Raw genomic sequence first — 17,434 nt, 5'->3', positions numbered from 1 at the left:
GCACTGACCTCTGGATTGCATTTGGAAGTGGCAAAAACTTTCACTACATCCCAGCTCACGAGATAAAAGCCTCCATTGGTCCACAAAAATCCTTGGTACTTCCAGTCTTCCATGCCTTCACGGGCTGTGACACTGTGTCCCATTTTGCCCAAATTGGCAAAAAAACTGCATGGAAAGTGTAGGAGACACATGATGAACTCACTGACGCCCTCTATGAGCTGCACAGTGGCCCAGAACAAATATCTGAAGAGACTGAGGCTTCCCTAGAGTACTTCACCATCCTTCTCCATGACAGGACAGCAACATATACCTCCATCAACGAAGTCAGAAAGCTTCTATTCACGAGGAAAGGGTGTCAGATGTCAGCCCTTCCTCCCACCCAAGCTGCCTTACAGCAACATATCAGGAGGGCAACATTGCAAGGTGGGCACTACTGGGCACATACTACTATGTCATATCGCCAGTTGCCCTCCCTTTCTGAGTGGGGATGGACTTGTCTAGAACAGTGGAGGTCCCTGTGGACAAACTTACCGGAAGCAAGCACATCCTGCCCGGAGCTGCTAAAGTGTCAATGTAGGAGCAGGTGTAGAAACTGCAAATGTGTGCGAGCCCACCTAAAATGGACTGTTTATTGCACATGCACAGGAGACTGTGACAATGCCTGAAAATATGTGAATGACTTAAAACTGTTCATGGTGAGATTGTATACTGCTGAGACACCCCAGGTGACCAAAAACAGCTGATTGCTTTCATGAACGTATTGCTGAGCAACATTGTTTCTTTACAATATATTCACTAATTCTTTGCCTGCTGTTGATAAGGAAAGTGTTTGAGTTTAATGTATCCATCTCATGTGCAGAGATTGTTTTCCATGGTTCCATGAGTCTTTGCTATGCTAAATAGTTACTAAGGAAACTAGACTTATATGTTATTGTCAAATAATAGTTATGAAAATCTTTACAGATTATAATATGCCCAAACATTTCTCCTCTGCGAGCTTTTATGCAGTGTTATGCGGAAACATTGTTTACAAATAGGTAATTAAGATATAAATAGGCAATTGGGAATGTTTATCTATTGCCTGGCAACAAGCAAATGCTGTTTTTTTGCTTCTGTCACTTATAGTGGCTTTAAAAGATGTCTTCAGATAGTTGTGATGCTAAAACACACAGCATCATCCTTTCGTAATACATTAGATATGCTTAAACGGCTCATTGCTAGGGTCAATAAGATGCTTATCAACTGTTGCTAAGAAACATGCCGCATCCAATGGCTCCACCTTGGAAAATATTCAGTATGGGGTCAAGCATCATTGTGTCAAATTTCATGCTTTTATCGTTAACTGAGCAACTCTAGCTGAATTTTGCACCGATCGCCTAGACTATGTGTACTAATCATACTTAAAGAGTCATCTAAACTTGTAATGAAACACTGTATAGCAAATCAAGGAAAGCAAAAAACCAAAATGGCAAAAGTGATATTGCGCTTAGAAACACACACACTATGTAGAGATGGTGACATCAACACATGAAATACCCTATGTAGATGAAAACACACACACACACACACATACAACCACACAATCACACACACGCATGCATGCAAGTAAAGCTTCTGTGATATCACAAGGTGAAATGCAAAATCATTAATTCCAACAAAACTGAAAATGGTCAACTACCTTTCATTAACTTTCTTAAAACGAATTTGTTTTGGACAGTCGTCACTGAGAAATGCAATTTGTATACACACGGTGTACAAACACAGTTGACATGATAAGGCAAAATGAGTAAAACAAGCAAAATATGATGTATATACTTGTGTATCATTTGATCTCACATATCTTACAACCCTAAAATTTTGTCCCCTAAGCACATCATCATATATTTTGCGTATCATACGAGTTGCAATTTTGATATCCCAGTTGATATTCACCTCTTTTCCTCAGGAATCTCATCTTCTTGTTGAATAAATTAAAGTAAAAAATTAAAAAACAGTCTTTTCTTACTAAACTAATTTCATTTTCGATAGATTATACCGTACTAGTCTACACTCATGTAGTGAATTTCAATTCTCAGTAGACCATACTGTACTATGCTATGCTTGCAGAGCAAATTTCATTTTCGGTAGATTGTACTAGGATAGGCTTGCAAACAAGATTACTAAATTTATGGCTTATGTATCAATTCATAACTATCTCTTATAATTAGCAACCGCTTACTGTATTGCACGTTCACCACTTACTAAAGAACTGACATAAACAACATTGTGTATGACATAAACAAATGAATCAGGAAACCAGTTAATTTGTGATTGAGGAATTTTATTTTTACAAAAATAAAAAAAATTATTCCAGTAATACAGTTATCTGTTTCTTTCAGCTACTAAAAAATTATTCCCCTAATTATTTTGGTAGTGGGCCTGAATCAGCTGATTCTGAGAACGTAAACATTAGCCTAGCCTACTTAACTGCATATGGAGGAGGTTCACTTTTTTTATATGCCTGTACAATGAAAACATGATAATACTACAATATAAAAAGATTCAGAAAGATACCAGTTTCATTACCACTACCTTTACCTTAAAAAACAGCTGTACGTAATTGCCTATCTGACTTATGCAAATAGATACTGTAAGTATAATACCCAGTCTAGCCCAACAGTTCAGACACACATTTTGTACAGTACCTGTATGATAATACAATTTGGTAACAACTGGGAAAGTTGCTATATAAAAACCAAGGTAGGCTGTAAGTAAACAGGTGGGTTTACCTATCTACCGAATTGTGTCATTTATGAGAGAGAGAGAGAAGTAGATTTTGTTACAAATACGGGGAAAAAGGTAGATAAAGTAGTTACCTTTTGCATAAAGTTTTCAGTTCAAAATGTGATGGTTGTTGTTTATCAAGATATTTACAGTTATGCGGTACTGACAAGGCAAGGTGAGGAAGGGCACGGAGTTACCCTTGAACACCCGTAGATCTTTTTACTTGCCCTTATTTGGATTTCACCCTTCTCCAAAAGGCATTGGCTCTATTTATCAAGATAATCAAGAGATTACTGAGAAAAAACGGCCAGCAGCCAAACTAGTGAATGCGCTGAGAACCATACTGAACAGGAGCAAGAAGAATTCTACCAAAAACTAAAACATTTAAGAGAACAGGTGAACTAGGCAGTCATCTGGGTCAGCTAAGCAATCAATCTCCTTTATTCTGAATGTCAACGGCTTCTGCTGGCATGAAGATACAGCTACCTTTAAAAGTAGGTAAGATTATGTATCCCAATTAATGGAACTTAATCTCTTGAGTTCCATTATTCACAACCAAGCTACTATATCACTGAAAATAATTACCCTGTTCAGGAGCAACCTCTGGTAGGTAAGTAGCTGTTCGCTTGGCACCGCGTTCATTCAAGAACTCAATACGAATTCCATGAACTCCAATATCCCAATCCCTGTAGTCTCTCCCATCTTCAAAATGACGAAGAATAGACACTGATACTCCTAATCGTGGCAGCTCATCTCTTCCAATGGGCTGAAATCTGGAATCCTTGAAAGCACTGACAAAAAATAAATAAATAAATAAATAAATTTTAAAAATTACTGGTATGTACATTCCTTATTGCTCAGTACAATTTAAAAGCAAAAGAAGGCTCTAAATAGAAAATGAGCCTTAAAACTGCTTACAGATGTCAGACAAAGATATAGCAACAAATTTCATACAGCACAAGAATATTTCTTTCTAGTTACTCTAAGGAATGTAAAACTTACCTTGTTGCTGCATATTCTCGGAGCCCTGCATGTAAGCTTATGTGACTAAAAGTTCCCATGCACCCTCGTAACCGCTTGTCCTTACCAACCTTCCAGGTCACAAACAAAGGACTGTAAAAAAAAGTTATCAGTCAAATCCTTCAACATAGCACAGAAAAATTAACATTTACAAAAGTTTTAAAACCAAAGTGCTGATATTCTTTTATTCCTTCACTGAAGGCACAACCCAACTTTGGCAGCCATATTCTGGAAAAAAAAAAAAAAAACTTCCCTGATCTTCAGGGCCCTTCATTCAATCAGTTATTTTGAAGCTTTTTACCCTATCAGTCAATCAGTTACTTTGAAGCTTTTTACCCTATCAGTATGAAACATGTTTAACTGCTAGTTTTTGAACTGCCCTATGATGGCTTTTCTCTTTGGCTGATAAGAAAATTCACTAATGAATTCATTCAATTATACAGAAACTATCACTTAACATATATATATACACAGTCCTCAGTTCATAGCAGGGGTTCCATTCCCGATGGCATGCCATAACCAAAAAACACTGTAAACTGGAACATCATAATAATAATGGGAGTAAATGGTGCTTACAGCACCGTAAAACCGGGGTATGGCACTGTACCGCGTTATGGCACCGTAAACCTGGGTATGGTGCTGTAAACTCGGGTACAGCACCGTAAAATCAGGTTAATGGCACTGTGAGCCATGCTGTAAAGTCGGAACGCCGTAAACTGAGACCGCCGTAACAAGGGGACTGCCTTATATATAATTTTATCAGAATTAACATTTCTCAATTATGAGTAAAGTTTTTCCATTTTTTGTGAATACTGTAAATAATTTATTGAAGGCTAGGATCTACATTCAAACAGTTCAGAAAATAATGTAATTAATGTAATCAATTTATTGAAGATTAGGATCTTTGCCTTTAGATATTGCAGAATCTGAATGAAGGGTAAGTTGTAAAAGTGAAATATTTAAGAATCTTGTCAATACTAATTCCTATGGAACAGATTCAATGTCATTCAAATAGTATAGATACTTGCATTAATGTATTTATGAATTTTTTTCATGATAACTTTCTTTTCTATACTGTATTTCAATGCATTATATTTCTCTCTTCTCTGTTGACTAAAATGTCAATATCATTTGGCGTGAATATGGTCATGAATATGAAATATTAAGAGGATAATTTGATTAATATACAAGAAGCTGATGAAAACCTGAATGCACTTATGAATGAATTCCATTCTTGAAGTCAACTCACAAAAACACAAAGTTGTCACGGAATCATTACGAAAATTATCTTTGCTGAAACTATAATGACAACTGTTTTAGAGAATAAGGAATGAGGAAACAAAGTCAGAAGATTTGGAATTGGAAAATCATAACTAAGGTACCAAACAAAGGTGACCTGACAATGTGGTAGCTATAGAGGCACTACACAGACAGGGTTGTAATAAAATATTCAAAATGCTTATTCTCAATTAGCTGGAGCAAAAAATTGATTAAAAGCTGAGAGACGAACTAGTTGGTTATAAAAAAGGTAGGAATTGCATAGATCAAATATTGTAGAGCACTGTATGGAATTTAATAATCCCTTTCTAATGGCTTTCGTTGATTGTGAGACAGCCTTTGACAGTGTCTGGAGACCCATATTATGGAAGGTTTCATGTCACTATGGAATTCCTATCAACTTTGTAAAACTGAAATTATCAATGAACAAAGTAGATGCAAAGTAAATGCTGATGGGATCTTGCCAAGGGAATTTGTAGTAAACAATAGCATGCTGCAAAGGATTTGATTTCATTTTGCTGTTTGCCCTCCTCATAGTTTTTATAATGAAAAAATTGATTAGAGATAGAAGAGAAAGTTTAGATTGGAGTAACAACAAAAACTTGACAGACTTAGAATATGCATACAATGCTTTTTTATAAGCTGAACACCATAAGATTTACAAAACTTGCTTTATAGAATGCAGCCTATATCTACAGAAATGGCAACTCAAATCTATATATAAAACAACAGTGAGGACATAGTACGCATAGAGGGATGAAATAATATTCGATAGATAAAAATTAATGAGGTTGGATTTTCCAGTATCTATGTACAATGATCCAATACAGACTACCTCAAGTCAGAATTTAGTGAGACTGAAAAAGGTAAATCATAAAATAGTCAGGCTGAATAGGATTTCGAAACCAAATACTGCAGATTGAAATTGCATATGAAAAGTAGTACATTCAAGTCTGTAGAATTTGTGTTACTAAATGAATATGACTCATGGTATGACAGTGAAACTATATCCACAGGGCTTTGTTGATCTGAGAAAAAAGGTTTAAGAAAAACACTAGGAGTCAGATGGCAGGATAGTTAGAAATGATACCATACGAGAAATTGTGGGAGCTGCATATGAAGAAGAGATAATAATAAAAGGGATATGGAGATGGCTTTGACGTGTCCTTCACACAACCCCTGGCAGAGTAGTATGGGATACAGGTAGTCAGCTGAACTCCTGTGGCAGAGAGCTGGAAGACCCACACCTATTTAGATGAGAATAACTAGAAGGAAGGCTGGAGATGAGTAAAGACTTGTGGAAGATAACACACAGGAATGACATGAGTGCTAGAATTACAAGGAGGCCCTTTGTATAACAGTGTTGATAATAATGATCACCTGTTATTGGCCATCAAAGTGAGCATTTCGAAGGAAGGGCAACTGTATGAACCTTTGCACCCACACTTGTATCCATCATTGTCCCTGCTTTCACTTTGTTCTCTCACTTTTTCCCTTATGCGAGAAGTTGACACAGTTACCACGACTGCATGAAGATGAGCACATGGGAACCCTTAAATGCTACCAGGTCCTCCTATATTCTTTTTGTCTATGTAAGGCATTATAACAAACATTTTCATTATAATATTGATATCTTCTCTTGTTTACTATCCTATATCTTATATGATTTGCTGAGTATTTCACAAGGCTGGCTTGAAGGACTATTATAGATAAAGGTTAGGTTTTATTTACTAAATCATATTATTCATGTTATTATCTATTAAATTTCTAGACTTTTGTCAATTTTCTAATTGGGTTAATATATATGATGGAGTTTCTCACATTAAAAATCTTTAACTGACTTGTTTCTAAACATTACATTTGTTATTGATTATATTTTGGTCATTCACACATATACTGTTTAACTACCTAGTGTTGCTTTATAGTTAATACACACAGGAATTGGATCATGTCAGCCACTTATAAAATATACCGAGTCATAAGAGAGTTATCAGTTCTAAGATGGATCAAAATTATGTCATTTCTTTAAATATGATGAATTCCACATCCCAACATTGGGCCTGATCTACTGTATTTCAATTTGTTACATTCATGCTCATTATCCCACATATTCTACCATTTACTGATTATAATGTTTGAGATATTATGTAATCACTAACAGGATCTAGTCATAATAGATGCTGCTTTGTTGTTTTATTGGCTTCTTTGCCTCCTTTAATGCCTACATGGTCAGGAATTCAACATATCAGGGTATTTATAGTTTTACCACATTCATATAATTTTAAGTGCCAATTTAATTTATTGTGCAAAGGTAATTTTATAATTCTGAAGGGTTTCAATTAAAATTCTAGTCACTGAAAAAATAAATTTTATAGTACAGTATGTTTTTAATAATTTTAATGGACAATCATATTGCACACATTCTTCTGCAAAAACAGAAGCCTTGTTAGACAAGGGACATTGTTATATTTTGTTGGGTGATATGAATACAAATCCCACTCCCGAAGATTTCAACACATTTATGTATTTGAGTACCTGATGATCTCTACTCTTTAAACCAGTCTCTTCATTTTTTCCACTATGTATTTTTTATAAAACATAACCACCAGCTGCTAGCCTAGTACAGTCCTGATCTTGGCTATAAAAAGTACATGATTTTCCATGACCCTTCTTGGTATATAAAGCATACTTTCTATTCCTCAATTAGAATGATGTACTGTTTGATAAACCTTTAACACTGAGGAAGTACAGTATTCCTCAACTTCTTACAGTTTGGGAACTGATACTGAAGCCTTTGGCAAACTTTCATAATCCTAGGAGACCAAAGAGCAAGGCAGTTTAACCCAGGAGGATATATAAGCAAAGCTAACTCATTTCTTAGCCGGAGATCATCAATGCCACAAGCTGTCCCCTGGACTAGGAATTTTGGAAAAAAAACTAAATCATGCAGATTTTGAAGATTTTTGGTCTACGATTGTAACCAGACTAATTTTGCCTTGAAATATTAGTTCGATAGCCCTGAACAATTAACTGTGGTGAGTACTCAAGTACTGTAAGTGTGTCATGTGTCAATAATACAACTTTTGTATTTGACAAGTCTGAATATAACATATGACGCTTCTATATTTTTTCACAATAAGTCTTTGTATTATAGCTGATACAGTATTCACTTATGTTATACTACATGTATATTAAGAATTATCTCTATTTCATATATTATTAAAACTTTCATTGTAAAAATACATAAGTTACTGTATATTACTTACATATCACTACAATAACAGTTGGAATAATAAACAAAACCATGTTTAACATAGTTTAATAGAACTGGATATGTTATGATAAAAAACTTAGGGTACCATAAAATTAAGAGTAAAATAATCACTTTGTCCATTTTGATATCACCACCCCGAAGTAGTATGATTACCTGTCATGCAATTTCACACGTATAGTTAATGGACCATTAAATATGTCAGTCTGTCACTGATGTGAGTTATCAAAACAAACTGAGTCCCAAGCAGGGTTAAATATAGAGTTGTTCCCAAACAGCAAATCCTGTATAGGGTATTTTAATTCCTTTTCATTTTTTCCTCTCTCTGCATTCTTCATTCTTTGTCATAAGGCTTTGCTCAATCTTTCTTTGTATCTCCCAAGCACCTACCTTTAAACCACATCAAGAAGCAGTTATCAAGCATCTAATACAAAATTTTACATTAGGAATTTCTTACCATGATTCTCATGGTTCATTCATAACTTATTAGGCAAAACAGGTTTCAAAAGGTCTCTCTCTCCCAGTACATTGATCATCTGTTGACACAAACTTACTCTCTGTGTCTGTAGTTCCCTGTTACCTTTTCATCCAGTAATCACAATGCTTTTCTCTCTCTTCCACAGTCCCTGCAGTAAAATTAATCACAAATAAAAACATTCAACTGTACTATCACGCTTTTGTTAAAGAGCCAACCACAAAATTCACTACTGTACTCTTTCAAAATAGCTGACAAAAGAAAAACCAACTTGCAAGTTTCTCACATAAAGTTTCATTGCAGGGTGCCCAGCACTTGGTGTTAAACCTGGAGTTTAGTGTTAGTTTACACATCTGCTCCCAGCTAGAAATGACATTTTTATGGTAAAATAAAGTTTTGTATATACTTGCCAAGTAATTACATTGCTTAAAGTTTCACTTGCTGGCAGCTTAAAAATTTTGAAATTCGCGGTAGCGCCAGTGTCGGTGTAGGTGACTAGAACTCGCCCACTTTCAGGGTAAGAGAGGAACAACTTCAGCAGAGAGCTCAACTGTTTTTGCCCTTCTTTCCATATGAGGGGAGGAGGGATGGCTTTGATTCGTAATTACTTGGTGAGTATATATAAAACTTTATTTTATCATAAAAATGTCATTTTTATGCTGTATATGTGACTTACCAAGCAATTACATTGCTGTATCCCACATTGACACGGAGGTGGAGTATAAGGATTTTTTTTTACCCCAAAACATGATGGATGATAATGAGTTGAGAATAGTAATCATTAGCATTGGTAAAATACTTGTTGTTCCATACCTGGTAAGAGCTGCTGCACCAGGTAGATACCTCTGGTCACTCATCCCTAACCTTGCAGGGTGTGGTGGTGCCAGATGCACCTCACTACATCAGTGGGGTTTTTGCAGCAAGGGATGACAGTGACTAATAGTATACAAACCAGCCAGTTGCCACTGCCTGGGCACAGTACTGAAAGCCAGTCACCAAAATTAAACATGAACATCACCTACACTATAAAAATGAAAAACCACCACCCATCCATTAAAAACTAAAGACTGGTGGGCACTCCCGGGTACCCTGTGCCCCCGACTCCCTTACAACTCAACCGCTTAGTTCAAGGTGAAGAGAAAAGGAAGGAAGAAAAGCTTCCTATGCTTCCTCCCCAACAGCATGCCAGCCATGGACAATGGCCCCAAAGTACCACAATTATCAAAAATGGTTTCCACATCACGAAGATAATGGGTCGCGAAGATAGACTTACACTTCCAATAAGTCGCCTAAAGAATCGATGATAGAGATAGGTTGTGTTTGAAGGCTAATGACATGGAGACCGCTCCGATCTCGTGAGCCTTGGCTCTGACGGACATTAAGACCTCTTCTCCAATCTGAGAATGGGCATCGGTGATCAGATCCCTCAAGAAGAATGACAAGCCATTATATGACAGAGAACAAGACGGATTTCTAACCGAGCACTGTAAATTACTAGTAGGACCTTGAACCTCCTCTGTTCTGTGCAAGTAATACCTCCGTGCTCTCAGTGGGCACAGAACTCTCTCCTCCTCATCAAGCTTTGAATACAGAAGAAATACAGAAGAAAGTCTGCAATGTCTGCTACAGATGTCTTAGAAGATGAGATGTCATGTCTTCTACACCAGCTCTAAAGATTACCCACTTGGCTTGATAGACCTTGTCGGAAGAGGGGCATCTACACTTTGCAATTGCCTCTGAAGCCGCTCTTGAAAACTTCTGTCTGAGGAGTTTCCTGACAGTCTGAACCCTGTCATGGCCAGAGTGGACAATCCTTGGTGGAATCACCTGGAGTGGTGCTGTCTCAGCAGACTTGGCTACTGTGGTAAGAATCTCGGGAAGTCTGTCAGCAGCCTGAGAAGAACTGGGAACCATTCCTGCACCTGCCAGAAAGGGGCCACTAGTCATCGTGACGTTCGTGTGATTGTGGAACTTGCTGAGGGCTTCCCATATCATGCAGAATGGCGGGAAGGTGTAAAGATCTTTGTTTGACCAGTCTTGTAGCATGGCGTTTGTCGCCCATGCAAGAGGGTCTGGGACTGGTGAACAAAATACTGGAAGATGATCATTTTTGGACGTCGCAAACAGATCTATAAGAAGTCTCCCCCACAGCTTCCACAGATCCTCGCACACCTGCAGATGAAGAGTCCATTCTGTGGAAGCACCTATCTGTGACAGCTCAGCCTGTCTGCAAGGATGCTGAGTTTGCCCTGGATGACTGAGTCATCAACTTGGTCGGGTTGTGGTCCGCCCATAAAAGGAGAGTTCTCGCTGCTTCACAAAGGGAGAAAGAATGGGTCACCCCTTGCTTCTTTATATAAGTCAGGGCCTTAATGTTGTCTGAATATACTGTCACTATTCAATTGTAGACTACTGTTGCAAAATGTCATAGGCCCAGCCGAATTGCTGTCAGTTCCTTGAGGTTTATGTGCCAGTGAATTTGCTCCTGGGACCATGTTCCAGACACTTCTTGTTTGCCTAGAAGCACCCCCCAACCTAGATCTGATGTGTCTGCATAAAAGTGTAGGTTGGGGTTCAAAGGAAGAGGGGACTTCCCCTCTGACAGTCTGTCTTCTGATTTCCACCACAGAAAATTCTCCTTTATTTCCTGCGAGATCGGAAAGATGAATGTGTCTGGATGGGCTTTCCTGTCCCAGCTGGCCTGCAGGTAAAATTGAAGAGTTCTCATATGGAGCCTTCCTAGGGAGGCAAATTGCTCCTTGGAGGTTAAGTCCAGAGAAGTCCCCTTGGGAGGAGGCAGCCACTCACAACGAGGGCACTTCCTTGGCATCATATGAAGAATAACTCCAACGCACAAGATGGGACTTTCCCTGCTCCTTCCTTCTCCAAGAGCCAACTTTCCAGCTCACTGAGAGCCTTCCTAGCAGAAGAGGGCACCATCTTTGCCAGCCTGGAGTCAGCAGGCTTGTCACTAATGAAAAAAGTCAAAGCTGGGGAGGCCGGGGCAGCAGGCAAGAAGAATCCCAGGAAGTTTTGCAGCAAGTACTTCAATAAGGCTGCATAGGCCGACGGAGGGGAGCCCTGATCCACATCAACTACTTCCTCCGATGAAACGGGATAGATGCAACTCCTTAGGGGCCTGAGCAGAAGAAGGCTCTTTCTTAAGAAGACTTAAGATGTCAGCCAGCTGTTGCTGAATTGGTGCTAACGATGGGCCTGTAGTATCAGCCACGGGAACTGAAGGGCTAGCTGTTGCCAAGCATTTGGCATCTGGCGCCAGACGCGTTGGAGAAAGTGCTGAGCATTCCATGGAAAGCAAAGTCTGTCCGGGTACTGAACTCTTGAGCGCTGTAGGGTGCTTGGATACTGAAGGGCGCTCGGGCGTAACTAGAGGCTCGGGTGCTACTGGGCTCTTGGACGCTGCTGGGAGTTCGGCTGCTCTTGGACAAGTGGAGGAGGCTCTGGGCACACACAAAGAAGGGCGAGGAGCGATCTTAGGTGCAAACGAATGCCTGAGTTCCAGCACAGGACATTCTGGAGAATCCCAGAAATTACACAAAGGCTGCTGCAGGGGCTCTCTGAATCTCTTGTAAGGCACTCGAGGGGAGCAGACTGTATCTGCCGTGGGCCTTTTCAGTGGCCATAATTCATCACTAAAGCACCACTGGCACCTCTTCTCAGGGCTGGAAGCCTCGGAACTCAAGGACAGCCTACTCACTTCCGTCTGAATGCCTTTCCAACAGCCATCCTTTGTCGCAACCTGGGACGCTGCAACAGGACTGAGGGGGCGACTGACTGTGGGCAGACCCCACCAACCTCCTTTGGGCCACTGGTATGACTGCTCCCATTGTGTAGGGGAGTACGCCAGTGACTTTTACTTAGGCGCGTCAGCATGACGAGCAGCTGCCTCCTCCACTGACACTTCATTAACACTTTTCCTCTCCACTTTGTCCATAAGGACTCGCACTGAAGTCCCTAATTGGGTCACTGTATCCACTATTAACCCAAAATTGGCATCAAATTACATGCAATCTTCAGCTTCGAGGCTGGCAAAGGGGTTGGGCTCGGAGGAGCGAGGGAGCTGGGTTAAGGAGCAGGTTGAATAATCGAAGGACTGGGAACAGGTGACACAGTGGGAGCAGGCATAGATAAGGCAGGAATATTATCATCAGAAGACTTTGCAGAACTATCTACTGTCTTATGCTTGGCTCTAGTGGTCGCCTTACGTTTTCTATCCCTATCCAGTTTTGCTAAATGAGACCCCAAAACTTTCCATTTTTTAGCATTCCATTTTGAACATTCATTACGGGTTCGATCAATTGAACACTCTTGTCCCCTACATTCTTTAGACAGTGTGAGTCATACCTCGCTTTAGTAAGTGCAATAATATAAGCCAGTTTCGCTAGAGTCAGACATACTAAATCTAAAAAGTCAACAACAGGAGTCTTCAACAACGTCAAATTGAGGATAAATTCTTAAACTGTGAAAAAACGGTCTTGCTAAGAGAATCTAACATAAATACAAAGCCGTATGCTACCAATACTTCACCAAAAGAAGAATCTCAGACGGAAAAGCGTCGAAAACCAAAATCTAAGCTGACCGCTCACAACTGAACTTCAGCCAAGAGCCAGCAGATAACAATTGGGCTCTCTGCTGAAGTTGTTCCTCTGTTCCCTGAAAGTGGGCGGGGTCTAGTCACCTACACTGAAACTAGCACTACCACGAATTTCAACATTTTTAAGTTGCTGGCGAGTGAAACTTTAAACACTGTAATTACTTGGTAAGTTACATATATAAAACTGAGTTTCTGCCACAATGCCTACCAGCCCTTGCAGCAAATAAGCCAACATACAAACTCTCACCTCTATATAGATTCAGTGATTTCAATTTCCCAGGGCTACATCAACCCTCAGAAAGCTGATGTGGTGGATCACCTTTTGCTCTAGCCTAGTTCCTGCTAACTGAGTGTAAGAAAGAGTGCTCACTATCTACTGATGCAGATGTTCATGAAAAAGAAATATTTCAGGACACTGAGGAACCATCTCACTCCCAATGTGAGGTTCTGTGTGCCTTGCCACCATCGAAGATCTTTTTTGACATCTGAGACAGCAACCACATGACTGCTTGGCTGATAAGTCACGACCATAATCTGAGAAGCTGGAGCAACAGAAATCTTGTCTTAAGTAGCTGTGCAAGACCAGCTTTCCCAAAATGATATGTGCTCTCAAGAGATAGCAACATCTTTAATGGAAGACCAAACTGCAAAGAAACTTTAGCATCTTCTGTTGGGCTAACTAATGCTTGCACCATCTCACTCTCCATCCCCAGGTAGGTGGCCTTTTTTTAAAGGCAAAAGGTTTAACTTCTCCCTGCTAATATGCAATCCCAACTTATGAAGCCGACGAGTCGTTGCAGCTCCTCAGGTGAAGCCATAACCAACTGGTCATCTCAGTATCTTCTCAGTCAGATGCCATTTCAGTGTGACCATGCAATTACCAATACAAGTAGTATTCTTATGAAAGCTTGAGGAGCTGTCACCAAGCAGAAGCAAAACATTGCACACAAAATGACATTTCCTGACCAAACACATCGAAGGAACTTACTTGAAATGGATGGATGGATAGATGAGCAGGTGAAAATAGGCATCATTCAGTTTGACCAAAGCCACAGTTTCCTTCATGAATTGTTACTATTATTGAAAGAGAAAAATCAGATGTATACTTAGGAGATAATAAAATGAATAAGAATACTACATTCAATATGCCTGAGTGGCAATCCTGCTGTGAGAATCATGTCTAGGGCACCCTGCTTTGCTGTGAACAGTGCTGCAGACCACAAAAAAGTGAAGAAGGTAGTTGCTGTGAACCTATGGTTCCAGAAGGCGATAAAAATAATAGAAAAATCTGCAGAGCCTCAGTGCTAAAGTGTACTGACTTTCTCAAGTGCCAAGAATCTATCTGCTATGAATGTAGACAGTGTACAGTGAGCATTCAAATTACCTTTGACAATGGTAGTTAATAGAAGAGATGAAAGAGAAGTGCCTGAATCAGTACAATTTGATAAACTGTACACTGATAAGAGCTGGTATAAATAAGGAGATAAAACAACACAGATCTACAAAAAAAAAGTTATATCCAAACAACCCCCACGCACTCCAAAGACCCCCATTCCCCGCCCTTTCTACGATCACAATCCATTACTATTCATGCCCAGGAAAATAATAAGTAACAGAATTTAGAGGTATGAGAGAAAACAAAGCGTGCTCTATTGTTTGGGCAACTTCATCCATTTGATTCATATTCTCTTAGCCTTTACAGACAAACACTGGGTTTTCATATTCTAACAAGTGTTTGAACTGGGTAACTATACTGTACTGCGTAAGGTTTAATTAAAATATATGCACTAAAATAAACACCTACTGATGGCAGAAAATGGCACAGAAACTATCAAACCACCCTGTACTAAATGATTATTTACATCAAGATCTTTAAAACCAAACAACACTGTATGTGAGGGACTGGGTGTACTTACAAAGGTTCGTTGGTGAAGTCTGGAATGCCAGGGGGCTCCATGTTGTGCAGATGACTATAAAGAACATCAAAACAGTAAAAACACATCTCTGGGCTAGCTACTGGAGTAAGGCCATTTCGTAAAGTACCATTAGCTGTTGGGGCAGAGCCATTGTAACAGCAAACCTGTAAAAATAAACACATTTAATTGCAGAGACCATAAATAAACACAATGGATTTAACAACCAGTCACATGGCCCTTCAACTGATTGCATAATCACTTGATTACTAATGTATAGCAATTTCAAATATTAAACACCAAATATATTATAAATATCCTACATGGTTAGCTTTGATACTTAATCTCACAATACATAATCTCCAGCTTTCCTGTTAATCTAACAATATGTAATCTTCAGCTTTCCTGAAGAACCTCAACTGAAAGAGCCATCAAGCATGAAAATAAATAATTTTTTCAATATTTTCTTCTGTTAACATTATTCTACAAGTTATTGTCTGAATCTAATAACAATAGACAATGTACCCTATGGTACACACCCTAGTCATTTGTGTGCTTTCAATGGCATGAAGTGAAAAATAAGAATCTACAATTAATCAAATACTAATATGTACCAACCGCAATGATTTAAGCTACCATTAATATTTGGTCCCGTAAGAGGAATCCTTCTAACAATGGTCAATATAAAGATATGGAGAAAGGTACTTCATATGAAGTGAAACAGCATGCTTTGAAGTAATAAAACTGTTTTACAGATATCTAATGTGCTTTTGCATATGTACAAATTATCATTTTCCTTTAACATGAACATATTCTAATGCAGATGAATAACAATTTGCTGTACCGAAGGCAGGAAACTACCTCTGGCATAAGAATGACTGATATATTATAGTTGACTAGTCCCTTAAGTTTTGGAGATGGGCATTTCAAAATAAAATGAATTTACATGCTAGGAAATAATACTGCTTCAAAAGTGTTACATGTGTTCTAATGCACACTCAGATAGACCAGTCAGGACTGAAGCATTTCTTTGGGACAGGAGGGAGTGATGAAATCTTTGCTATAGGACCATGGATATCCTCTCTAATTTAAGTTACAGTGAGGCAACAAAATCTACTACTGTTTTCAAGATCTAAAGGCCCTTAATATTCAATTTTACACTGTGGCCCATTAAGCCTATTAAACTCAAGAGGGGCAAGGATAAGTTCATCAATAACCACAAGGCTATTTTCCAAATGAGATGCAAAAATAGAAAAGACAGCATCTATCACTTCTGATGACTCTGCCTTAACGGTAAAAGGGATAATCTGTGCTCCTTGGTAAAATTATATGAAAGGTTACAAAAGACAGGAGAATAATAACACTGAAATCTTAAGAGGCACTCAAACTTTCATAAATATTTGAAAAAAATATAAAGTACATAAATCAAACAAAGAACAATACAACACACTTGAAAAACTAATCTTATCTGCACAGAACATAAATAAAAACAGAACTAAAATAGTTACAATGAGTCTATTTACAAACAGGGAAAACAAAAAGCGAACAAATGCCAACAACATTCAAGCATGCAAAATAATGGATGAATTGCTACTAAGAATGTATCATCCAACACAAACCAGACAATAGCAAAGAATGTTAAAAGTAAAGCAGACTTACAAAGTTTTTGCAGACTTGCAACAGCAATAAAGGCATTAAACAACCTGGGGTGTAACCTACAACACAGAACTGCATCTCTTATTAATGTTCAATTCTCCCTCTCAGTGGTCTGTCAAAATTTCACCTGACAGCTAAGGCTTTTGTAAAATGTGGGTTTGTATTTGCAATTCGACACATCTAATTTTGATGGCTATTCTAATGTGAATATGAAAAATTTAACTCACAGAACGATTACGGGTAGACGCAGGATTCAAATGTCCATAAGGATAGCCATATTTCTGTCCCTTTCCAGTAGATGAGTGAATACAATGCCTTAGAGATGAACGAAGAGGTTGTGGCTCATTCCCTGACTGGGTCTCCCTTGCCATCTGAACAAAGTATTAAAATGATGTGTAAACAATGGCATTACAAGAAACACGCATAATCTAGACAATTACTCC

General features: G+C 38.7%; 1 protein-coding gene across 3 annotated transcripts in view; it reads right to left on the bottom strand.

The window, feature by feature from the left end:
• LOC136852285 (AMMECR1-like protein) overlaps window positions 1-17,434 on the bottom strand; it is an 85,145-nt gene that overhangs the window by 50,302 nt on the left and 17,409 nt on the right. For 2 of the 3 annotated variants that reach the window (XM_067126782.1, XM_067126783.1), the window contains exons 2-5: window positions 17,219-17,362; window positions 15,339-15,502; window positions 3,766-3,876; window positions 3,349-3,554 (exon numbers count right to left, since the gene is read on the bottom strand). In XM_067126782.1, coding sequence (XP_066982883.1) covers window positions 3,349-3,554; window positions 3,766-3,876; window positions 15,339-15,502; window positions 17,219-17,362 — 625 coding nt within the window. The remainder of the gene's footprint in view (window positions 1-3,348; window positions 3,555-3,765; window positions 3,877-15,338; window positions 15,503-17,218; window positions 17,363-17,434) is intronic. The other variant, XM_067126784.1, reaches the window with a different exon arrangement.

This window comes from Macrobrachium rosenbergii, chromosome 25, assembly GCF_040412425.1.
Source record: "Macrobrachium rosenbergii isolate ZJJX-2024 chromosome 25, ASM4041242v1, whole genome shotgun sequence".
NCBI classification, from domain to species: domain Eukaryota; kingdom Metazoa; phylum Arthropoda; class Malacostraca; order Decapoda; family Palaemonidae; genus Macrobrachium; species Macrobrachium rosenbergii.
This window is presented reverse-complemented; position numbering and strand designations above follow the sequence as displayed.